The sequence below is a fragment of the Rhopalosiphum padi genome, chromosome 4 (genome assembly GCF_020882245.1).
Source record: "Rhopalosiphum padi isolate XX-2018 chromosome 4, ASM2088224v1, whole genome shotgun sequence".
Lineage (NCBI taxonomy): Eukaryota > Metazoa > Arthropoda > Insecta > Hemiptera > Aphididae > Rhopalosiphum > Rhopalosiphum padi.
In genome coordinates, this window is record NC_083600.1 from 41,662,883 (window position 1) to 41,689,640 (window position 26,758).

General features: G+C 26.8%; 1 protein-coding gene and 1 long non-coding RNA gene across 3 annotated transcripts; one reads left to right on the forward strand and one right to left on the reverse strand.

Moving 5' to 3' along the window:
* Positions 1 to 229: 229 nt before the first annotated feature.
* Positions 230 to 17,703, reverse strand: LOC132931074 (histone-lysine N-methyltransferase NSD3-like). 2 transcript variants are annotated; one of them, XM_060997280.1, is made up of 29 exons: positions 17,147 to 17,703; positions 14,971 to 16,850; positions 14,541 to 14,665; positions 14,363 to 14,445; positions 14,210 to 14,303; positions 13,727 to 14,142; positions 13,347 to 13,430; positions 13,197 to 13,262; positions 12,281 to 13,041; positions 11,826 to 12,038; positions 11,624 to 11,752; positions 11,392 to 11,557; positions 10,428 to 10,578; positions 10,128 to 10,271; positions 9,911 to 10,056; positions 9,688 to 9,839; positions 9,460 to 9,616; positions 7,995 to 8,202; positions 7,648 to 7,737; positions 7,421 to 7,492; positions 7,269 to 7,355; positions 7,103 to 7,189; positions 3,524 to 3,631; positions 2,707 to 2,775; positions 2,351 to 2,443; positions 1,911 to 2,009; positions 1,405 to 1,705; positions 1,148 to 1,314; positions 230 to 1,058 (listed from the first exon to the last, which is right to left on the reverse strand). In XM_060997280.1, the coding sequence occupies exons 2-29, from the start codon at positions 16,829 to 16,831 to the stop codon at positions 552 to 554; spliced, it is 6,636 nt and encodes a 2,211-aa protein (XP_060853263.1). In that variant the 5' UTR covers positions 16,832 to 16,850; positions 17,147 to 17,703; the 3' UTR covers positions 230 to 551. The 2 variants fall into 2 exon arrangements, with proteins under 2 accessions (XP_060853263.1, XP_060853264.1); XM_060997281.1 differs by lacking the exon at positions 13,347 to 13,430.
* A 107-nt stretch (positions 17,704 to 17,810) lies between these two features.
* Positions 17,811 to 22,890, forward strand: LOC132931075 (uncharacterized). The gene is made up of 3 exons (XR_009662325.1): positions 17,811 to 17,991; positions 19,288 to 19,353; positions 22,702 to 22,890. It is a non-coding gene; the product is annotated as an uncharacterized LOC132931075 (long non-coding RNA).
* The last annotated feature ends 3,868 nt before the right edge of the window (positions 22,891 to 26,758 follow it).

Below are 26,758 nucleotides of genomic sequence, written 5' to 3' on the forward strand. Positions count from 1 at the left end.
TGAAATAGTTGAATAACTATTCATTAAAAGAAAAAAATTCAATTATAATTGGAAGTTTTTTAAACTTTAATATTATATATAAATTAAATGTAGAATTTAACAAAAATGCATTACATAATTTAATAAAAAGAAATAAGTTATAAAACTAAAATTTTACAAATATTTTTACAACTTAAATTTCATGTATTAATTAATATCATACATTAAATCCAAAAAAAAAAAAAAAATTTCATTTAGTAAAATACCCAATCAAATAATAAATATATATATATATTTTTAACATAAATGTTCTATATTAAAAATATTTAAATGACTCAAACTTTTAACAACATACATAATACCTAATATACCATATCAAATGGTAAATGTTTGATTAGATTATTAAAAAAATATATGAACAACTATTTAATTGCCATAAAAGAAAATAAAAATAATAACAAAACAAATTAAATTCCTATTTAGGTAACTAACTTTCTTGAAAAAGGAGAATTAAATTGATATTTCTTGTCAAAAAATTAACAAAATAATGCTTGACACTTGACTATATTACTTTAAGGTTCAGCTGCTAGCCATTTGTTTTTGGTTTGATTAGCTTCAGTTATGAAATTTACGTTGGCATAGTCATGGCTATCTTTATTGTCAGTGGCAATAGAGACTAGTTGTAAGTTGTCCATGGGCTGGTAAAAAGCAGATGCAGACTCTATATCAATAACAACATTGGCCAACGATGGCTTGAATAGATTACCATCTGTATCAGGTGGTGCTATATAGCTTTCTCCTTGATCTGAGACCAAATCAGACATATTACATACATTGAACCCACCAATGTGTATATATTCACGATCGCACTCATCTTTGACAACCTGTGCCTGCGTATATTCTTCTTTGTTCATTTTATCTATATTAATATTCAATGAATCTTCAGAGTCTTCTGATATCGCAATATTATAACCATGTTCCAAAAAACCAATGGGTTCCTCATTGTTATTCATAATATTTACTTTGCTACTAGCATTTGGGTCAAGAGTCACTGGATTACTTACGTTTGGCATAAATGTCTGTCAAAAAAAATAATCAAAATTATATACTTAGTAGCTTAAAAAGAAATTGAACATGAATAAATCATTGTATTAAATATTCAACTTACTTTGTTAGGATGATGAGTAGTACATAACATACCATTGCCCAGCGGATCTTTGAATATGTTTCCTTTGACGTGCATAGTGCAAAACGATTCCACACAAAATTTACATTTGGCTACTACCTTACGTTTGTTGCACAAAGAACAAAAATGAGAAGGGCAAATGAATCCGGCTAGAATAAAATAAAACTGGTAACAACTATTTACAATACCTTTATTATTTAAATTCAGTATATCATAATTGTTTAGGGTAGTTAACTCACATTTTACAATTCTAGTTTTGTTAATACAACTGAGATGAAAGACTCTGGGGCATTTTTTGTTTTTGCATGCTAATTCTGTATGGCCTTTCCCACAAATCAAACAAGAATTGTTTTTGAAATATGCTTTAGACTGTAAGAAGTCTTTGTTTATTTTAGTTTTCTTCATTACAACAGTTTTCCCTGACAAATTTTTTTTACTGTTTTTTATGACTTTTGTTATCTTTGATAAATTCTTTTTTTCTTTGTTGATTTTTTTACTGGATAAAACAGGCTGCTTTTTTGTTTCCTTACTCGTATCGTTCTAGAAAAATAAATATTTTAATAGTCTTAACTTTTAATCATATGTAAAATCAAAATAAAAGTTGAATGTTTTTGACAAATCAGTAATTTCCTTTTGACAATCTGGATTCGGAGTAGTATATCACTTCTAGTTAATTATTATAGTATGCAATATAAATTCATGTTTTTTAAATTGTTAATAATTTTTTATAAATATTTTTACTTACTTTGGATAAAAATAAATGTCTGCTTTTTGCTAGTCTAGTTAAATTGTTTCGAGATTTTTCTTGAGTTTTAGTAGATATGTCAAATTTAATATCAATGGCCTAATTAACAAAAATTAATTACATAAATATAAATAAGTGGAATGTTAGAAAAAAATATTCATGCTATGAAACAATTTAGTTTTTTTTTTTTGCATATTATGCAACTTCAGTTATAATAAAAATGATAAGTATTAATGACATTTATATTTTCTAATACTTCAATGATTCTTTAGTGTTTATAAGGAACTTACAACAAATTTCTTGTGATTTGGATATAACTTATGACAGACTTAATATATCATTTATATATCATTAATTAAGCTTACACCATGATCATAATAATGTTATTAACATATACCTAGTACTAATTTCAATCAATCAAAATATAAATTTTAGCTTACATTTTCTTCAGATGTACATGAAGTTGTAGCAGATGATAATTTGGTTACGATAGGCGATGGCAGAAGTAACACATCGGGTTGGATTACATTCTTCTGAAAAATAAATATCACAAAATATAGTAGTTGATTAGTTGTATTAGTTTAAATCTAGAAACTTAACTTATCGAGTATAAAATACAAAACTTGATAAATAAAAAGAACTACATTTTTTCTTGAATATACTGATTATTACTTTATTAGTTATTTTTAATATGTGTAAGGGATCAAATAAAATAATAGAAGACAATTATTGTTAGGTAATAAAATGTTAAGATTAAATAAATTTTCATTAAATGTATAGTTGACTAATTGCATACTTTTTTAATACTGTCGAGTTGTCGTTTCTTCTTCATTACAACAGAATTGTCGTTATCCGACGGATCATCCTAAAACATGAGAATCACATATAAACCTGAAGCAATAACAAATTATAAAAAAAATTAGTTTATATATATAGTTTTTAATTTTTGTCCATAGCTCATATACCCTTCATTAACACAAGTATGTTATAATTTATGAACTACGTTTAAAATAAAAAAAACTATACAAACGAGAAACCAATTTCATCATTACAAAACTACCTTGTTTGAATATTACCTTGTATGAACTTCATAATATTTTAACATAGATGAAGTTTTTGAATTATATATTTGTATTTTGAATACAAGTATATAACTATGTTTAATCATGAGTAATATCTATTTGTAAGAACAAATTGTTGAATACAAAAATTAAAATTTTTAATTTTAATCCATTTAAACAAAAATACCAAACATATAGTTGGTAATAAATTAATTAATTCAAATTAAGAGAGGTTTATATTATATAATTAAATCAAATATAATAGATAAATGTTTGGTAAGATAAAAAAATCAGTATAAAATATAAACAATGCTTTAGTTATGTTCTGTCACAATTCAACAATAATCAATTATAAAGTTACATCAGTACATAGTATAAATTATTAAAGTAATTAACAATATGTATATTTTGTTTGTCAAAATTAAATTATAAAAGTGTTTACTAGGAATTTTACATAAATTACAAAATATTATGACGGTTATTAAGTAGAACCTTACAGTGCAAAATAAAATTTAAAAATAAAATAAAATAATTTATTGTATAATGTCATACTTTTATCAATAGTTTTCTCGAAGAAAGAGTAGACAAACCATTCCTTAACTTTCTTTTTGAATTAACATTTCCTTCGGATTCTGTAGAATCATCAATTGTAATGTTATCCTAAAATTAATAAACACTATTTACAAACAGAAATAAATTATTCGCCATAAGTGACTAATACATAGCATTATAAAATACAAATTTACCACCAGACAGGTACCTTACTTCTACAAGTATTTTACCCATCACTATTATTAACTCTAATTATTGTTTTAAAAAAGTAGAAAGAAGTGGGCAATATTAACAAATATAACAACAAAATTCAATTTATAATACAAATAATTCTTAGACAAAAACTCAGATTTCTTTATCGTTGTATTGTTTTCAAATATTAGTGGAATTAAAATGGTTGAATACATTTAATAATATCGATAATAAAATCCATAAAATAGGTACAGAAATAAAAAACTAACAATCATAACATATATTTAACCAATTTTTGAAATTTCAAGAGAATTAAAAAAAAATGTAGGACTTGTAGAAATAACAAGATATATAGTATATAATATCATAAAAAAATTGGAGAAATTGTAGTTAATTAACTGTTCGGATGATACTCTTAATAACAAAATAATATTATATTTAATTATATCACACACTTAAAATACTTTTTGAGAGCTGAGACCAACAAAAAATAATTATTTATATGTTTTTTAAACTAAATAGTTAATATAAGTAATTTAATTGTGATACTTAGAATAAAATATGTGTTAACATACATGTTGGTTTATCCTTGTGATAATTCATGTGTTAGTGTTATGTTATAAGATATAATACTTTCACTACCTACCAAACTTTCACTTTAGCACTAGTTTTTTTTTTTTACCTAAGTATTTGATAACAACTAAATAGCAAAGTATACTGTACAAAAACTAATTTTGAATACTCATACATTCTTGTTTTTATTGAAATCATACACTATTTATAAGTTATATAATAAATAGTATAGGAATAGGTAAGCCATTAATTACATTTATCAATGCAATTTATTTCATAAATATTCACAATCTAATTTATAAACCAGAGTCGAAAATACAATTTACACTTACCCATATAATTATGTAATTCTTGAACAAAAAATAAAAGGATTATAAGAGCTCTCTTTAGGTATAAAAACAATAATTTGTTCAAATAAACACTAATAGTTAATTTAGAAATAGGATTAAGCAAAAAATAATAACAATAAACATTAAAAACCTACTCTCAACTCAAAAATATTAATTAACTGTTCATCATAATAAATTTTATTATTTTGTTTTAATAATAGTATTAACATTGTTAAAATTGAACTATACAACAAACACATTATTTATTTATTAATAAAAAGACAATTAAAACAACACTTACATAAAAAAATTCTTATACATTTTTTAACTTCAAAAAATTACAATTTAACTATTATTGTTAATATAAGTATACTGGAATACAATTTAAAATTAGTTAAGTAAATAGGAATTTATATATAAATAATAATCGAAAATTGAAAAACTGAATAAAGTATGCAGAGGTAGATTTTCTAAAATATTATTATTGAAATAGAAACTTTTGTAGAATGGACAAACAAATTTGAAGTTAATTATACGGCAGATAAATTTTCAAGTATTAATACAAAATTTGAGTAGGTACAAAATATAATAATATATTTTTCTAATTTTTTATTAATTTATTTGTTATATTATAACTCAAATCTAGTTAATATGTATTAGATAAAAATACATGGTTATAGTTAAAAATTATTGTTTTGGAGAGAACATAAATTGAAGAAAAAGTTGGTACGTTCTATGTTTACAAAATATAGATTGAGATACTATGTGTTAAATGTTATTAATGATGCATGTATACTATATAAATTATATAGATATCATGTTTTAACATGAATATTATCAAGCGATAAACAAAGATGTAATCAGAGGCTACATAGACATTAGAAAATATCATTCATTTAATAAAATTGTAGAAATAAATAATTGGTAAAATCTTAGAATAAAATATAAATATATACAATTATTTATAAATAATAGAATTAATAGAATAAATTTTATATATTTAATACTCTATTCAAGTTAAGAAACATAAATTGTGGCAAACATGTGAGCAGAGGTGTGGCTTCGTTAAATAGCAGATAAACAAATGGTTGACCAATGGGGGTGGGTGATAGATGACAGTTGCCTGACAACTGCCAAACAAAACATTTGCAGTCCTCAAATAACTTTCATAAATTGAATAGAGTATTTTATATCTAAGAATATACATTATACATACACATGTCTCACCATGTTTAACCTCATACATATCCTGTCAATACATTCCTACATTTGCCTAAATTTAAGTTACAAACATTATTTTGAGGAAAAATCATTACACATTATCTTAAACAATAATACTTGACTTGTTAACAAAAATGTATTATTTAGTATTAAATATCTAATTTTTAAATCACGATTAGGAAAAAGATGAAATAAAGATTAAAAATGAAAACATAACAAAACATATTATGAATTTTTAACTTAAATATTTTTTTGAATATGTACAAAGAAAACCTAAACATTTAAATATGTTAAGTTAATATTGAAGAATATATACTTTTTATTTTAAAAAATATTATAAATTAGAGTAGCAATATAATACAAAATATAGTTTAGCGTATTTAAATAAAAATATATATTCAAAATGTGTTTGTAAATTAATGATACTTTTAACAATCATATATTTTAATTTGGACAATAAAACTAAAATATACTAATAGTTAATATTTTATCCTGTTTAATGTTGTATGTCAGATTATCTTTTTTACACAATTTAAATCACATATATGGTCTTGCCATATGTAGTTTAATTAATTACATTTTATAAATAATAATGTCTTATCATAATATTCACCATTTTGAACTTATAAAATTAAATGGTTTAAAAATTAATAAAAATAAATACATTTTTATTTTATTATTAAAGTTGTCAACATACTTTATAATTTTACACGTCAATGATTTATATACAGTAGAATTCGCTTACTTGGGACACCGCATAAAGGGGACAACCGCTTAATAGGGAAAGATTGGCATAATCCCGAACAAATGTAATGGTTTATTAGTTATTCGGTTAATCGGGACAAATAGGTCACCGCCCAATGTGTCCCAATTAAGCGGATTCTACTGTAATTATAATATAGGAAAATAATAATAAATTAGTTACATACAAATTGATTTTTGAATCAAATAAAGTACCTAACTAACCAAGAATTTTCAAGTAGATATTATTTATGTTCTAAATAAAAAAGAGAACAAAAACCAGTAGATATATTACAGAATTATTAAAACCACTAAATAAAATTTATAAAAATTTTACTTGTTAAAATATAAAACAATAAATTGCATTTATAATATTAAGTTTAAAAGATAATATTAATTTCAATTGATTCATCAGTTATTAAAATCAAAAATTAAAGGTTAATAAATTAAAACAGACTATGACAATTTGATATAGATTTATAGTTACATTGTAGATCTCTTAATTTTTTTTTTTGTTACATACTTTGGTCATATTGGTGCTGTTCCTAGCTGATTTTTTCCATTTCTTTTTTATAACAACAGATGTTTCTGAGGATTCTGAATTTTCTTTCTAATATTAAAATCAAAACAAAAAATGATTTATTAATATAAATGTATGATTTTTATAATAAGTCATTAAAAAAATATACTTTTAAAACAGTTGATGGCTTGCCAATAGATTTTTTTGATTTGGATTTTTTGGAAAGGTCAACTTTCTCAGTGTTAGATGCTTCTACCTATATACATTAATTTGATTTTTAAATAAATGTAATAAAAGAACAGGATTAAGATTTTTTATTACCTCATTTTCAATTGTAGAGTTGTTTTGATCATTGTTAATTAATTTGGACTTGTCTGAATCGGAAACATTATCCTATGAAATAAACAAAATATTTTTTTTTAAATTAAATACTAAAACATGCCACACATAAATATATAAGGAGAACTAACACGGATCAAATACAAATTTTAAAAGTGTACTTTTTATTTAATTTTTATTAGTTGAATGATTTAGTTAAGTTAGATTACCTTAAGTTTCAACGGCTTTCGTTTGTTTTTTGAAGAAACTTTACACTTATCAACATCATTAATTGAAATTACTTTCTTTTTCTCTTCTTCCTATGAAATCAAATATTTAAATTTATTTTACATAAAATAATTACGGTGTTATATTTACTTTTTACTATTTAGGCTTTTACTCGCCTTATAGCCATAATTTGTAACAGAGAAAAAGAAGGCGTAAAAATACATTACTAGAAAATTTGAATCATCCATATGAATACTAGCTACATTTTATGCAGTTTAATAATCTCTTTTCATGATCCACAATACATTATAAGCTCAAAATGTTAACATAATAAATGAATAGTATTTACCACTTTGACTCCAATAAATTTAGAACATCTTGCAGCTCCACATTGACAAGGTTTTTTCTCTACTCCTGAGCAACTCTGTAAACGGTAATCAAAAACCAGCTCAGTACCAGTAGGAATGTCATGTAGAGCAAAAAGTCCAATTCTAGTATCTCCATTCACTGTCCACTTTTGTGTCACACAATTTGGTTCACATGAATGGTTCATAAATCTAAAAAAATATTAATTCAAGGTAATGTAATTATAAATATGCTTATTAAAAACTAAACCAGCGGCGCCGATCTATATTTCATGTTATGGGGAAAAAATGCTGGTGGTAGACCTACCTACTAAAAAAATGTTTAGTTAGTTAAGTTTGAATAGTACTTTATTTATTTCTAACTATATACATACAAGATACTGCATAACAAAATATTTTTTATTATCACCCACCACCCACCTGACTCAACCATAAATAGTATTGGTGAATTTTCCACAGTTCATACCCGTGTTCGACGCCACTAAAGTAAACAATCATATCATAACACAAATTTAAAATTTAAGTCACTAAATATTTTTAAATTAAGTTATTTTAAATAAATTTTTTTTTAAAGTAAATTTTAATAATTATTTTTATATAAATTATAATATGAATAATGAACGTTTTTTACAATTCAACAATTTTAAATAAGTTATAGTTAAGGCAACATTTTCAATTTGTTTGAATATTTAATGTTAAGTATTATTACCAATTAAATAAAACATATTATATATATATAAATTAATTCTTAGTTTAACAATGATAAAATGTGATAATGCAGGTAGATAAATCAGAAAAAAATTTCAAAATCAATGAAAACTTGTTTACATATAAAATTAAAATTAAAAGGAGTGTAGATTTTTTTATTTATAATAGTTTGTACATATATTATCATGTATAGACATATTAAACATTATTTAATTTATTATATGTGTGGAAAGTTCTATGTTAACATAAAAAATTAGTAAAATAACAAATATATTAATTAGTTGTTAACTTGGGTGACATTAAACATTGCATTTTGTTGATATAAAATAAATAAATATTTGTGATGTACAATATTGAGGTAATGAGATAGTCACGAGTCATGTGAAATAAGACTTGGACAATGATGAGCGTTGATAATAATACAATTTAATCACAAACTTAATTTTAACATGAGCTTGAGGCATGTCTAAAAGTTTTATGGTAGTATTCCAGGATAATCGCTTACTAAGAATAAAGATATGTGAATGAGACACATGGGAATGCTTTGTTTGACATTTATTTAAGTATCACTTTTGAATGATTGAAAAAGAAGTATGCAGGAGATATTCAATGATAGATAAAAAAAAAAACTTGGAAAAATTATTCATTGACATGCATCCAAAATTGGACATTTTTAGGTTAGGCAGTTGATAATCAAGTAAAATAATTTTATAATTCTAATTTAAAATAATTAGTTTTTACCTTGATAAATTTCCTTTTGGACCAGCATCAATTGTTCTAGAATTATCTATGGTCAAAAAATAATAATTTTGTTCATTCCTTTGATGCATTTCCAAACATCTTCTTTGAAATTCTTCTTCGTCAATTACATCACCGACATATTCAATCACAAATGAACCTTAATTTAAAATAATTAATATTTTTAACGATTGTGTTATGATTATATTAAAATATAAATTTTTATCAAACCTTCTTTTATATCTTCCAATGTTTTTAGACCCCAACCTCTACCTTTTGTTAAAAACGGTACCATAGCAGGGTACAATGTTTTTTCAAATCTTTGGTTATTACATTTATTTCCAGCAGGACATACTTTTGGTCCACATTCAAACATAAGCATTCTATAAGTAAATATAAAAATAAAATAAATCAAAATTCAATTATTAGTCAATTTGAAATATAAATTAAATACCTATTTATACAATCAGAACCAGGACCACATGGGTTTGGCTTTGTTGGATCACATTCACAAGGAGTCATTGGGGTAATATCAAATTCCATATTTTTGACGTTGCCAATAGGTTTGTTGAATTTTATTCTTGTAAATTTTGGAGGCTTCTATAATAACAATAAAATAAAATATACACTATTAATCAAAAATAAAATCTAGAGCTATATATAGAACATACTGTAAACGATTTTGCTACTATAGCATCATTTTTTTCCTTTTCTAAAATATAAGCATTATGTGCTTGAGCTGCTTCTACAATAGAATCTTGAAACACTTGATCTATAACCTTCATTTTACTTTTTGTCAAAATATTCTCATCATCCTGAAATAAATTAAAAAACTTATAGAGGATCTGGGATATTTATTAAAAAGTTGTGTAAATTATTGTCTGATACAATTTTGTACAGCTAGTATTAGAACGAACACACCTATATACATATATTTTTTTTTTCTAGATTCACAAATAAGTTTTAATTACCCCTTCATGAAAATTAAATACTCGTCCACGATTCACCCAATAATAATCATAAGTTCCAAAAAATCGAACAGCAAATTGTCCAACAGAATGTGGTATTGAATTTACAATATCAGGAACTTGATTTGGAAATACAATTTCAGCTGGCCACCACCTATAAATAGACAAATATAATGTGTAATAATTTGTAAAAATTAACAAAATTTGATAATTTTATACTTAATAGAATCCACATTAAATATATTAAATATACAATTTTACCTACACAAAAATTAGGGATAAAAAAATAATTAGTAATTTATTTGATACATAGAGTGTATACAATAATTTTTAAATTTATCAAAGTTATAGTCTATTTACCAAAAGAATATAAATGTTTGGTGCATAGTTTCCCACAAATGAGGTAACCTGTTCCTGGAGCGGTAGGTGCTGTTTTGATGGGGATTGACTAGTTTCATTATACTCCTGCCACTCACTGGTAACAGAATTTATATAAATTATATAACTAGATAAAACCATCAAGTTTTTCATATAGATATACAGAGCATTTATCATACATATATGTAATAACAAACAATATTTGTCACTATATTACTAATATTTATATTTTTTTTTTCTGAAATAGATGTTCTGTATATATTATGAAAATATATAGATATATAATTTATATTATCTATATGAATTTGGGTACCAGCAAGTAGCAGGAGGATAACTGATAAGTACCAAATCCATTGAGTTAAAAAAATGAAAATGAATGTTTAGAGCATAAATATAGATAAATAACTTTAATTAAGATAGTCTGAAAGCATAATTTTGTAATAAATGTTTATAAACATTTGTGCTTGAAAAATTACTGACATTAATAATGTTTTAAAACATAGAAATAATATTGAAGATTTATGAAATCAAAAATTACTTAGTCTAAATTATTACACTGTAGCTTGATAAATAAAATAACAAATCATACCTATAATTTCCTATCTTAACCCAAACAATTTCACCATATAGAGGATATCGTCCAGTTTGACATTCTTCACAAGTAAAACCTCCTTCAAATTCAGATGGGTTTTGATTTAAACAATCAATATGGAATGAAGATGGACACAAATCACAGCAAACTAATGAACCACCTCCTTAAAATAAAAAAATATTTATTTGATAACAACTAAACAGACTTAAATATCTGTGATAATACTAACCTAATGCACAAATAAAACACCAAGTAGCATTATAATGATTGTTTTGAATTTTAACAGGTTCAAAATGTCGACTACAAATGATATCATTGTATGTTAAGACTTGACAACCAGCTGGTAAACAGTATTCACCTATAAATATATTAAAAATATAAATACATAACTTATAAACATAAGAAATCATTAATTATTAAAAAAAGGTTACTTCTGTGATAGGCTGTAGGACATCTAATACACCTAGTTATTTTTTCGGCGGGAAAATGAGTTTTACATGAACTTTTAGGGTTATCCGAAATGCATAAGTGACAAACATGATGTGGACATACTACACATCGGATATTATTCCGCGACTCTTGAGTCCACTGACATTGTGGCCAATTATTTAAACAATTTTCATGATAATATTTTCCACAACTAGCTAAAAATAATAAATTAAATTCTATCATTAAATCTTATTAACATTATACATTGCATATATTAATTCATAAATACTTTATAGCCTAAATTTAAGAACTAAACAATTTTAAATTCAAATCATATGTAAGTAATTAATAAACAGGAGCATTTAAAATTTTTCAATTTTTATAGTGCAACATTAAAATTATTGTTTTATGACTGTTTTAAATTTAAATTTGTTACAAATTTAAATACCAAACTTACATATTTTACAAACAATCTTTTGTCCCAAATCATCAATAACCAAGCCACATATAAAACAGTTTGTTTTATCTACTTTACATAAGCTGCACATATATTTTAAATTGTCTAATGGTATTTTTTCATCACAATTTATTGGTACTATTGAAGTATTAACATTTTTTTTTTCAGATGTTCCTTGAATAGAATCTTCATTAACACTTTCTAATTCACTTTGAGTATTTTCGTTCTCAGTAAGCATGCAGTTATCATTTTTAAATAGATCATCTGATTCAAGTTGGTTAAGAGATATAGTTTCTTCATTGGTATAACCTGAACATTGAGTATCAGATAAGCCATTCGATTTGATTTCATCATCTTCTTTAAATAACTTAGAAGTGTTTTCTTCTTTAATGTTATTAATAAGCTGTGGAATTTCAGAAATAGAATCTTCATTTTTCTGTATAATTTTTGAGTAATTTCTTTTACGGCGACCAGGCGGTTTTTTAATCTTAGACATTGCTATACTTTTTGTCTGATGATATCTTTCTTCACTTTTATCTAAACATTCTTTGTGAAAATAACTTTGACATGGGCCCATGCATTTTATTGTATTTTTGATGTTTTTACAAACTACACATGCTCTTTTCCAGGTTTTTGCAAAAAGTTGTTTGTTTTTTGAAGAGGTCAAGAAAACTGAACTATATGTTTCATTTTTTGAAGAAGCTTCACTTTCTGTTGTATCTGGTTCTTGGCTACTTTCACGTTTAACTGTAGTCGACTTTCTGAAGAACACAAAAAATAATAATTTATTTATACAACATAAATTAAGAATAACTATAAATATACATAAATATTATGGAATTTCAATAATTGATAACTTTGTTTTCATAAAATATATGAGACTATTTTTTAATAAACATTTAATTAATTGTGTTACCTTCCAGTAGAGTTTTCTTTCCCAATGAGTTTTTTTCTTTTTACTGTTTTCTTAGAATTGGTTGAACTAAAATACATTAATATTTAATTTTAGTTGCAAAACATTTAACAATTAAAAAACACACAATTAATTAAATATAATTAAATTTACTTCATATGAATTGTAATATTTTTTTTTGAACGACGAGAACTTGGAAAAATAATATTATCTTGATCATATTCTCCTTCTAATATGCTAGAATGCATAATATTAAAAAAAGAAGATGAATTCATTTTTTATTTCTACTAGAAGAAATGTATTAATTTGACATTCCAATATCAGTAAATATCTAATTAATAAAAAAGTGTATATTTATAAATGCTTGTTATTTAATCTACTTTTTTTTCTTTATTATATGTATAATATATATAAATTAAAATACATTTTTAATATATTAAATATTTAATTTCAACCAAAATGGTTGATAAATACAAAATTTATCCTACATTTTTAATTAATTCATATAATTAATGAATTTTTTTTTTATATACCTTATTTCAAGTTTTCTATGTTCAGGTACTGTACGAGTAGAAGTTTTTGTGGTTGTAACTGGGTATTTTTCCTGATTATCAGACACACTATTATTTTCTTGAGTATTCGCTATTGAATAAGTTAAATCATATTTATTGGCAAATGAATTTTTTGGTGGGTATGTTTTAGTTGATCTTCTTTTTTTTACAATTTCCTGTTTTGCTTTTAAACCTAAATCGTCCATAAAAGCATAACTCATTGAGATATCAGAAACAGTACTATCACCATCATCTGATCTTGACAATAAAGGAATGTCTATTGATTTTGATGATGTACAATTCTTAGATATGTTTTCAGTCTTCATTATTTTGGAATCAATATCTTGTTCAGGAACTGTTCGAGATCTTTTTCTTGAATAAGTACGTACTTTTAAAGGCTAAGGATAACATATTATTTAATCAATTAACTTCTCAATTAAAAGCAAATAATATTTTGTTACTTACAGTAACAGTGCCTTCCGATAAATTATTTGAAACAGATTGAGTTACAGAATCTGAATTAGAAAATGTTTTGAAAAATTCTATCATTCTTAATTCTCTGAAATATAAAATTAAATTTGTTTAATTTTGCTTAATTGTAATTTATTTAATATATACCTATCAAGTTTCATAAAATTATCAGCTTCTTCAACTGCCAAATTCCATGTATCCAAAAGTTTTCTACTATTCTTAAAATAGATCTGTAAATATTTATTATTATCAATTGCAAAATATTATAAATATTTTTTATACGATGAAAAACTTAATACATAATACACATTGAATTTATACTTACTGTACAATTAGGATACTTTGAAAGTAATGCCGATTTTCCATGATAGTTTTCAATTGTTGTCGCCCAACTTCTTCTACCTTTATCATTACAAAAGCGGACATGTAACAAGAATCTCTTTTTTTCTTCTGAAAATGTATAATAAATTATAAAATTTTACAAAAAAAATAAATGAAAGTTTAACAAAATAATTTAACTAATAAAGGTGTTAAAAATGAAGTATTTAATCATAATCGATATAATTTACAAAAGACAATTTAGAATTTTATTAATTGTGTATCTAATGAGCAAAAGTTAGTTTTCTAATATTATACTATATTTTTAATAATATAATAATATACTGTCAAGTAAATTCTGTTAAAAGTACATAAATAAAAAGTTACATTTATCAATTAGTCATTAAATTTGAATTGGTATATTATAAATAACTTACTATAATAAATATTCAATGTTGGGTCATTACAGACAATGCTTGGCCAATATGGGTACTTCCCAATTTTAGCCCAAACAATATCACCAATATTGTAATTTTCAATCTGCTTAGTAGTAAAACTAGACGATTTGATTAAAAAATCCACTTCTGTATTGTTAAGTGATTCTTGAAGAGAGGGAGTATTTAGTGTATTGACTGTCTCATCGCTGCTGTTTAAATGAGATATATCGGTTAGCAGAGGCGTATTCACAGTCTCGTCATTATTATAATTGCCATTTAAATGAGATATATCAGTTGGCAGAGGTATATTCACAGTCTCATCATTGTTAGAGTTGTTATTTAAATGAGATATATCAGTTGGCAGAGGTATATTCACAGTCTCGTCATTGTTAGAGTTGTTATTTAAATGAGATATATCAGACAGCAGAGGTGTATTTACAGCATCATCATTGTTCAATGGGTTGCTATTTGAATGTGATATATCAGGCGGTAGAAGGGTATTCACAGGTTCGCCGTTACTTAAAGAGTTGCTATCTAAATGAGATATATCAGTCGGCACAGATATATTTACAGCCTCGTGGCTATCCAATAAGTTGCTTTTTAAATTTGATATATCAGACAGCAGAGGTGTATTTACAGCATCATCATTGTTCAATGGGTTGCTATTTGAATGTGATATATCAGGCGGTAGAAGGCTATTCACAGGTTCACCGTTACTTAAAGAGTTGCTATCTAAATGAGATATATCAGTCGGCACAGATATATTTACAGCCTCGTGGCTATCCAATAAGTTGCTTTTTAAATTTGATATATCAGACAGCAGAGGTGTATTTACAGCATCATCATTGTTCAATGGGTTGCTATTTGAATGTGATATATCAGGCGGTAGAAGGCTATTCACAGGTTCACCGTTACTTAAAGAGTTGCTATCTAAATGAGATATATCAGTCGGCACAGATATATTTACAGCCTTGTGGCTATCCAATAAGTTGCTTTTTAAATTTGATATATCAGACAGCAGAGGTGTATTTACAGCATCATCATTGTTCAATGGGTTGCTATTTGAATGTGATATATCAGGCGGTAGAAGGGTATTCACAGGTTCGTCGTTACTTAATGAGTTGCTATCTAAATGAGATATATCAGTCGACACTGATGTATTTACAGCCTCGTGACTATCCAATAAGTTGCTTTTTAAATTTGATATATCAGACAGCAGAGGTGTATTTACAGCATCATCATTGTTCAATGGGTTGCTATTTGAATGTGATATATCAGGCGGTAGAAGGGTATTCACAGGTTTGCCGTTACTTAATGAGTTGCTATCTAAATGAGATATATCAGTCGACACTGATATATTTACAGCCTCGTGACTATCCAATAAGTTGCTTTTTAAATTAGATATATCGATCGGCAGAAATGTACTAACAGCCTTGTCATTACTTAATGAGTTATCATTTAAATGAGATATATCAGTCGGCGGAGATTTATTTAAAGCACAGTGGCTATCCAATAAGTTACTTTTTAAATCTGATATATCAGACAGCAGAGGTGTATTCACAGCATCATCATTGTTCAATGAGTTGCTATTTAAATGTGATATATCAGACGGTAGAAGGCTATTCACAGGTTCACCGTTACTTAATGAGTTGCTATTTAAATGTGATTTATCAGTTGTTAATGGCGTATTTACAGCCTCGTCACTACTCAAAGAGTTGCTATTTAAATGAGATGTATCTGTAGGCAGCAAAGAATTGTCATCAGTTAAGAGGACGTCGAACATAGGTTGAAGACTATTATCATTAACATGGTTTTGGCTGGTTTCTGAAAAAACTTCAACAGGATCTGTATTGTCAGCCATTGTGTTTCGAAATTCTAACCTGTAACGATAAATTTACATTTAAGCACTCCATTCAAGAAGTTATAAAGTCGTTATAGTAATTAACTTTCTGTAAAACACATAATATATCAAAACGAATTTTATAAACAATATTAGAAGTGTTTCTCAAAAAATTATCTAATGATTGCACTATAGTAATAGTCATTAGAAGACATGTACGTAGAACACCGACCTAGGTCATAAATAGAAGGATAATCCTTAGTAAAACGGCGCTAAACAGCTACCGTAAACGGTTTATTTATGATCGTTTAATAAGTGCTAATAAGTATTCAGTACCTCGGAGACTTGGCGATGACAAATCTATTAAGACATGACAGGCAATTCCTAGACGCTGGTGCGCAGGTTAAGTACCGGAATACACTAGCTCGACCCTGCAGTTTCTAGCCCAGCTCCTCCAGCAGCAGCAGCAGTAACGGGTTTTCTCTCAGTCTAAAAAGGCAATCGTCGAGCGGCATTTATTTAAACAATCATTTCGTATTGGATCTTGTTAAAATCGAAAAAAATTGTTCATTTTTTAACTACCCATGTAGGTATATCGTATTATAGTAATAAAATAATAATTATTAATTAATAATTATAATATTATGTATATATGTGCGAGTGATAAAATGGTAGTTGAAGCGAGCGCCGAGCGGTAACATAGGTGGTTACCAGTTAACGCGTACCAGTACGCCACCCCAACGATACTGCATTACTGCCATTGAAGATTGAACGTGCAGATGAAACGAATAACAATTAATACACTATAGTACTATAGTAGTAAATTATAATTGTTTGCTAAAATGAAACCGATAACCTACAGGAGGACAGGACCGACCGTTACGTCGAGACCAGCTCGCGTCTCACTAATGCCAACCGTCCGAACCCGTAGTCCGCTGTATACTAGCACCGTTTCGAAAATAGATGGCGCGCGCATATTGACGGCGACGAGAAAACGATACCCCATCGAATCATGTGAACCCTGGACAAATAGATTACTGCTATTTAGTATTTGTCCATGTGTAAAACTGTGAACGATATTTGCATAATAAAACACGGACTAATGAGATAGAATTACTATAATTTTCTATCACATTATTTTATGCCCATGTTGTATAGTGAAGACATCAATCTATAAATAAGTAAGAATTTACGGAGTCAATATTAAGCTATTTATGTTACCTGTGCAAGCCGGATAAATTAAGTTCTGAGGGGGGAAGAGCCCCTGCTCTGGGATAGTGTCTAGGTATGAAGTTTGTGAGTTGTGAATTATGTACATACCTAGTTTAATGTAGTGCGTGCTACGTGATACTAGTGTATTATCATGTAATTTCAAATTTTAATTATTTTTATAAATAATTTATATTATTTAAGTACCTATTCATTATTCAATTGACAATTATTACCCTAATGCGCCCCTTAGGTATATTAATATATTATATTATGTTACCATATATAATATATGTTTTTGACTTATTTGCATGAGCCAAAGATTTTTATGTTACCTAGTGTTTGGCGTTTAAAATAGGACTTATCACTGAGGTAGTTGTGGTGGCTATATTATGTTTGTTTAAAAGTTAAAACATATAACTGAGCCAAAGTGGGAGGTTCTATAAAATAATATTATATTTTGTTTGAATGAATTTAAAAAAAAATATTAAAATTACAAAATGTAAATCATTAAAAATTAGTTTTAGAAAATATACGATTAAAATTAGTCAAAATTAATTAGTTTTTATAAATCATCGAACAAAGCGAAACAAACGTCAAACAATGGGTATAAATTATTATATTATTAAGAGAAGATTTTGCATAAAATGCATGTTATTTCCTCTATCATAAGTAGATATAATAGTATATGCAATAAATGAGTTTAGATAAATATTAACATGATCTATAAATAACAAAACTGTAGAAGTAGTACTTATAGGTAATAAATACATAGGTACGTATTGAGTAGGTATTGCATATTACTTGAACGTTATTCCGTATTCTTAATTGAAATTCATTTCTAGTATTTAATTGAAATAAAATATGATTTAATATTAATATAAATTTAAAAATAAGTATTTAATTTAATTAAAATTGATTTTTTGATTATATGGAAATTTTATTATTCATTATTATCTTAAATTATTAGGTAATATTGAATAATTCCAGAAACTTTATAGGACTATAGATTGTTTCAATCAGATCCATCCTTTGAATTTGTAAAAATCAGAAAAAAAAATTATCCAATTATATAACAATTCAAATTCAAATAACTATAATATTATTATTGATGTACGATGTACCATAAATTGGTGTTTTTATGTATTCAATTGCTTATTTATTATAATTTATAAATTATAACTTTTAAAATATAACACATCGTATAATAATAGTAGTATGCTAGTATTTAATATTTTTAAAATTTGTATATTTATTTAAATTTTCAGTTTCAAAATTAGACTTGGGGTAAGCTAAATGACGAATGATGAGCGTGCGTATGCGGACGATGCGTGGTAAGTTGTACTTTTGACAATTTTTTGTTTATTATTTTAATTTTGTATTAAATCGACCAAAACTTAACTATAAATTATTAATTATTTAAAAAAATTATGTTTACGTATTCTAAATGAATAAATGATTATAATTATATTTATACAGGTAAAATAATTTGAAAATGTTCGTGAAAATTATATTAGATATAATATAATTATCAGTCTATACAAGAAAAAGCCTAATGGTTATAAAAATAATTGTGATTGTACTTATAATTTATAAATAATTGAGTGATTAATATCATTGTTTGTGTCAAAAAATCTCACAAGATTATGTAAAAATGTTTGTGGGGCGATGGGATAGTTTTTTTTTGATTGGGGGAGGGGCTAGCATAATATTTTGTTGATGAAAAAAAAAACAATAAAAATATTCTATTTGGATTGAAATGATTTTTTTTTAACATTTGATGAAAAACAGCGAGGTTATATTCTCTATACACATAGAATATTATCATTAATTATATATAACTATCGATCGGCGTCTTTACATCGATGTATATAGCCGCAGTATCTTATAGGTATATGACGGGCTAAGGACTTGCGGAGTCGGTGCAATAGAGAGAACCATTTATCGGGGGAAAGTGCAATAATAACAGTCCTATAGTATATATACAGTATACATATATATACACACAATACACACACTGTACGATATTTTTGTATTGAATAAAATGATGTGTTTTTGTAGCGATTGTTGACGATAAGGTACGGGGTAGTCGAGGGGTCGGGTGGAAGACCTGCAAGTTGCGTTAAGTTTGTAGCCAAGCGTATTGGTTGGATCGCGGTCGGTCGGTTCGACTGAAGCCCCACGACCGTTTTAGGGAGCCTGTGTTGGCTTTTTATTAAGTTCGCCCTACTACTATACACCCTTCATTTTATAAACCTCCCCCCTCAGACCACCACTACAACTACAGCCCTACTCAAAAATCAAAAGCTCCCGTTACACGCCAATATGGTATACACACTACAACACTACATATATATATATATTGTATTTTATTTAATATATACTATATATATTGATATTTTACAAAAATATATACATTAGAATATTATTGGTACACATAGGCCACAGCCAAGTGTAATATAATATACAACATATAAATATATATATATATATATATAACATTATATACGCGTTTTTTAAATGATCATTCACATCTAAATTTTATAAGAGAAAAATAATATTGTTCATATGCAATGATAAATAAATTAATGAGAAAACGAGGTGAAATTGTAATTAGTACTAATTAATTAGAAGGTTATACAAACGAACTTACTAAAAATAGCATCTAGTCTCTAGACAATAATGAATTGACGTTCGAACTTCTTAGATTGTTCTACATATGAACTTTATAAATTAAAACGAACGATTCAGGATATTTATTGAAACGAAAAATCATATATATTATAGGGCATATATATATAATATGTATTGATTGAAATTAGTTTTATTAATTTATTACACCTACACCATTATTATTTAATATTTATTAATATAGTAGGTATCTAGCAGCGGATTACCCAATGATTTTACAACTAAGAGGAAGGGATAAATAAAGCAAATGAAAATTAGTTATACAGACGTACAGTTTAGGTAACAAATTATATTTCATAATTTATTTTTAATTATAGTAATAAGTAATAACTAATAAATTAAATAATAATGGTATACTTAATACAACATGTTATATTTATTTTATTCGTCATGGATTCTGAACTCTCCGATGAATGTATTGATTGGTGTGCTTTTCTTTTGTTTGATTTCATGATAAGTACGATTTTCTGGATTTTCAATTCTGAGGGTGGTTTTAGATAGAAAATTAAATCTACTTTGAACTTTATACAGGTAACATTTATAAATTCTCAGTATTTTTTCAAAATAAACAGGAAAAACAAAACAAACAAAAAATATTAAGAAAAAACTACAAATTTCATTCAGATTCGATTTCTAATAAAAATCTATTCTGTTTTTTTGGTGTATTAGGAAAATTAATAATAACCATATAGATACTTAAAATTTTCACCAAATGTTTATATCATTATTTTCTATACATGTACCTAATATGATTTTCAAAATACTTTGGTTCTTTTTGAGCTATTTATATAGATGTAAATAACATTTTATTTTATAATTTGAAGATTTGAAGTTCAAACTATTGTGAAGTGGCAATTAACCGCGAAGGCATACAGCGTCAACAGGCTTTGACGCTGATGTGATTACAGGGGTATAATCTTAAGCGGAAATAGTCTGTGGAGACGACTCGATAACTGGTCTCTAAGTAATAGCGATAACTGGAGGCAAAGGGTAAAGGTAAAAGAGATAATAGATAATAGCCCGCAAAGGCATAGAGGCTATAGGCTGCAAGGCAGTGGCAGCATCTGGGGGGGGGGATGATTGTGAGGGTGCAGTTTCACCCACGACAATTTTTCTAGGGGTACAAAAGTATCATTTTGCACCCATAGAAAACAGTCAAAAATATTATATTATTTTAAATATGGAATACAGTTTTACATTAAAATTTGTTTTATTACTTTTGTAATAGCAGTAATATTAGGTGTTGTGGGGAAACACCCCCCATAAGTTTGTGAATCACCATAAACGTTTACACCCACATAAGTTTCTATCAAGTGCCGCTTATGTTGCGATAAAAGTACAGGAAAATTCACTAAAAGTTACATTAAAAGAAAGTTAGGAACAATTGACAGAAAAAATAGACGTGGTTGTTTTTTTAAAACACTTAACGATATGTAGTGTCTCAGACAAACCTCGGACCAGGTGAAAATTATGGAAATGTGTCACATGAACCATTTTTAGAAATGACTGAATGTGAAATTGAAAATTATAAACATGTACGTTTAGGTATGTACACCTAGAAAAATTATCACTTTCTGAGTACCAAGTAAAAACATTAGAAATTAGAACTAAGAGGCAAAATCAATGCAAAGAAATGGTACATTAAAAGAAAAAAACGGTTGGTATTCAAAAAAATAAATTTAACTGCAGGTTCAATATAAATATTGTCATTCGATTGTATTATTATTTAGTATTTACAGGCTTACTGCATCTCTTTTTGGTAAAATTTGTAAATTGCGTGATAAAACATTTCGTGTGAAAATGGTAAATGATATTTTAATATTTTTGGGACATTTACCGGAAATGCAACTAAATATGAAATTGCTAATGAAGTAATAGCAAAAAAAACAATTGGAAGCACAATTAAAAATAAAAATTCTGCCTTCTGGTTTATTTGTTGATATAAAATTACCATTTTTAGCAGCTTTCCCAGATGGTATTATAATTTATAGGTGATGATTCGTTGGCAGAAATTAAGTGTCCAGCTAGCGCTAATAAGATCTTTCACCAGCAGAAGCGATAACTATTGGTAAAATTAAAAGTTGCTTGGTAAATAATGGACAATTACAACTAAAACGAAATAATAATTATTATTATCAAGTTCAGGGGCAATTACATATCAGTCGGAGAATGTATTGCTATTTTTGTTTATAGACCCTTAAAGGTAATCAGTATTGTTTTTAATAATTAAAATATTAAATTAAATTAATAATACCTACAAATTAAATTGTTTTTTCAGGTTTGATGTACGAAAAAATTCAACGTGATGATGAATTCTGATTAAATAATATGAAAGTTAAACTGGAACTTTTTTATTTGGAACATCTTTTGCCGAGCTTGATAAAAGAAGAAATATTAATGACAAATTAAAAATAAATAGCAATAATTAATAAATTAATGGGTTACGGTTACGGTACCTATAATATTTATTATGAAAATTATCCATGTAAAACTATTATTATTTATAATCCAACCATTATATTATTCAAAAAGATAAAAATTGAGTCATCATTTTTGTGCCACTGATCCATATCCATATTGTTGAATGCAAATGTCATCGCGGTAGCTATATACTGTGTGACTGAAATTACTTTTACTTCAACCGCGGAAATATGTGTGCTGCACTTTACGGAAGCCGGGTAGTTATACTATTAGAATTATTGTAGTATTGTTATCTAGCTGCAAACCAATTGACTTTTTACTAGTATTAATTAGTATTTATTAACATTTAATTAGGTACAAAAGAATAATAAACAATAATAATATTATTATGGTATCGTAATTAGTTATTGTAGATTCAAATAATTGCAGCATGTCTATAATAACAATGGCTATAATATCAAACCAGTTTTTGAACGGATAGTGTAGTTCGGAGAGTATACAATTATAATTTATGAATCACATACCCTAATGTTCATTTACTTCCAACACATTGACATGAGTACATGATCCATATTTACTGCAATAAAAAAAGCCTAGTTTTTACTTCTTCGAATGGATTACGCTCCAACCCCCTTAAAAACTGAGTTGCGCTTAACTTGTTAAACTTGCATAAAATCAAACAATTTCCTTATTTTTATAAATAGTCATTATATTTTTTTTAAAATAACAGTTAATTAATAAAAAAATTAAATCATACAATTATTTTTCCTCATAGTTAATATTAATTTAAAATAATAATTAATTGTTTTTAGTAATAATTTGTTGTGAGTACATTATAAAAATGATGATATACTAATATTATATTATGTGATTTAGGTTAGGTTTTCTCTTGATTAAGTAGAGGGAGAGTGATGTGTATGACCTGCGCGTCGTCGCTTCTAAAGTGAATAGAGTATATTATTATGTTTTGTAAAAATAGTTTTGTTACTATACTCTGTCTCATACTATAAGAGTAAACTCAGGCGGCAGGCGGAAGACTACTAGCAGCGGCGACAATGAGTGACAAGTGTTGGTATTGCGGATTGACTTGCTCCTATGAGTGTTTCTTAATTATTCCAACAATAGCCTAACATACTGTTTGCAAAAGTTAACACAGTAACACAATTATTTGGCCACTTCCAATCATTAGAAATGGAAGCTGATGAAATAAACCGATTTAATTGACCATGTTATAACCTTCTTATAAATTATAATGTAAGGCAGAGTATACTTACTCGAGTACCTACCTACTTATAATTTTTCATCTACACAACTTTCTTTGGACGTTAAAAATAAAACGCACTTATATGCACAATGCCACAATATATTATGTTTTTACTATATTAATTTTACATATACAAGAAAAATTAACCTATTTGATTCCTACGTCATGGAATCGCCGTTTTAGATTTCTAAATATAAGTTTAGACACATTAATATATCCCCGTTCCTAAAAAATATTAAAATATGAGTAGGTATTTAATACAGATTCATACAAGCCGATATTAAAAAATAGGCGCGTTCGAGAATTGGCATGTGACAAATTCTGAAACAAATAGGTGACACGGCCTTTCGCATGGTAAAAAACGGCTAAAAAGACAACGACGTCGGCACAGCACGACGTTCGTGGAAAGAGAGAGAGATAAACGCGGCGCTTCTCAGACGATAGCCGTTAAAACCATCGGTGCTGCACCATAGAGTCGACAATCTTGACTCCAAGCAGTCTTGCTCCAACAGAATTCAACGTATATTTATCGTAAAATATATTAACGTTTATTCAACTATAATAATACTATACTATAACATAGGTTATCATGCAAAATAATATTATGTTCAATGTCGAAATCCGATCACAGTTTGCTGCGGCCTGCTAGGTAAAGCTGTTGATTTCAACCAAATCATTTGCAAATGGTCAGTCCGAAAAAGTATATGCTGCGATTTCTCCGGTTCGATGGCAAGACAATATACATTAATGGTCTATATTGCAGTGATGTCTATACTCTGCATGTTCAGAATGAGATCGTACCTCGGCGGCGACCAGTTTTCGTCAGCGAAGGTCAGACACTTCCCTCCACCTATAGTGAAAAGTGAAACAACAGTTCGGCGAAAGCTCGTGAAGTTGTGAGGCTAGCGCTGTGGTATGAAGCCACGCCTATATGCGCACAAGTTGACCGCCGAGATTCGATCTCATTCTGAACAGAGTATAGTGCAGGTGAGGTATTGGAGATCCGATTATCGTCTTCGGTATCGATGTGGCCAGTATCTGTATTCAAAGTTTAGATGATCGGAGTAGTGGACCAATATTTTACGTACCCCGCGTAAGGTACCCCTTGCCCACCACACCGCTTATTAAAACTTCAAATATCTATATTGTATATGCCGGGTTGCATGAACGCCCGTTAAACGTTTAACGAGCCGTTAACGCGCTAACGAATGATTTAATCTATTTTATAAGACAAATTTATTAAACTTAGTACTTATTAAAATAATAAAATGATGCGAAAAACTATAAAAATATATCTTTCATTCTTTATCTTTAGGTCTATATACTATATAGGACATAGGTATCTAGTATATTTTTATATATTAAATACAATATAACTTAGTATAATTTAGAGTAAAATACATTTTTATTACCACAATGTACATTGTACATTATATTATTATTATCTAAGAGTTTATTTATGACCAATAAAACAAATGTTACCAGCAACATGCTAAATGTTTTTATATATTTTTTTTCATTTTGCTTGTAAAATTATAAATCATAATATGGTATTATAATATTAATAATAATAATTTTAGATCAATATTTTTTTTTGGCAGGATAATCATTTGTGTACACGCGGGTCCTGTAAATGTGATGTGTAAGTAATCATTTTTTAATTTTCATAATCAATTAATATATTTAATTTTTAAAAATTGTTTTGTTTTTCCTTATTCTTTTTTCTGTGTTCTTTTTTGTTTGGTCTTTTTTTATCTCTGCTGCAATTGAAACTTAAGTAGGTCATAACATTCTAAAAATATTTTATCTAATTTGTTGATATTATAATTTATAATCGTTACATATGGAGCTATGTCTCCACCTGAAAAAGCAAATATCAACTATAAAACCAACTAGGAGTGTACCCCAGTGCCCCTTGACTACGCCACGCCACTGTTTGGGGAAATAGATTTGAATTTAGTAAGATTTGATCCTAAAAAAATTAATAATAATTTGCATTTTTTCCTTCGCGTTGTGCAAATTGATTACCATGTCTATAATATAGGTAAGCTAGATATATGTAAATACTTTACGTAACAAATGTTTGCAAATATCTTTATAGGATAATAATTTATGGATTCAAAAACGGATGGAGTACGTTTTAGACAGTATAGCCACGTGCTACCACATTTCCTGTGTTTAAGTCATTTGATACATCTATACGGCCGCAACCCGATCACATCAGTCGATGTGGTCACTCACGATACCACCTGCCGTTTCAGTTTCTTTTATTTTCTATAACCCTATAGTTACTAACAAAACAGTATCGACATTAATGAAACTATTATAGAATCTAAATGGCACGTGCTAATTTTTTTTGTTTT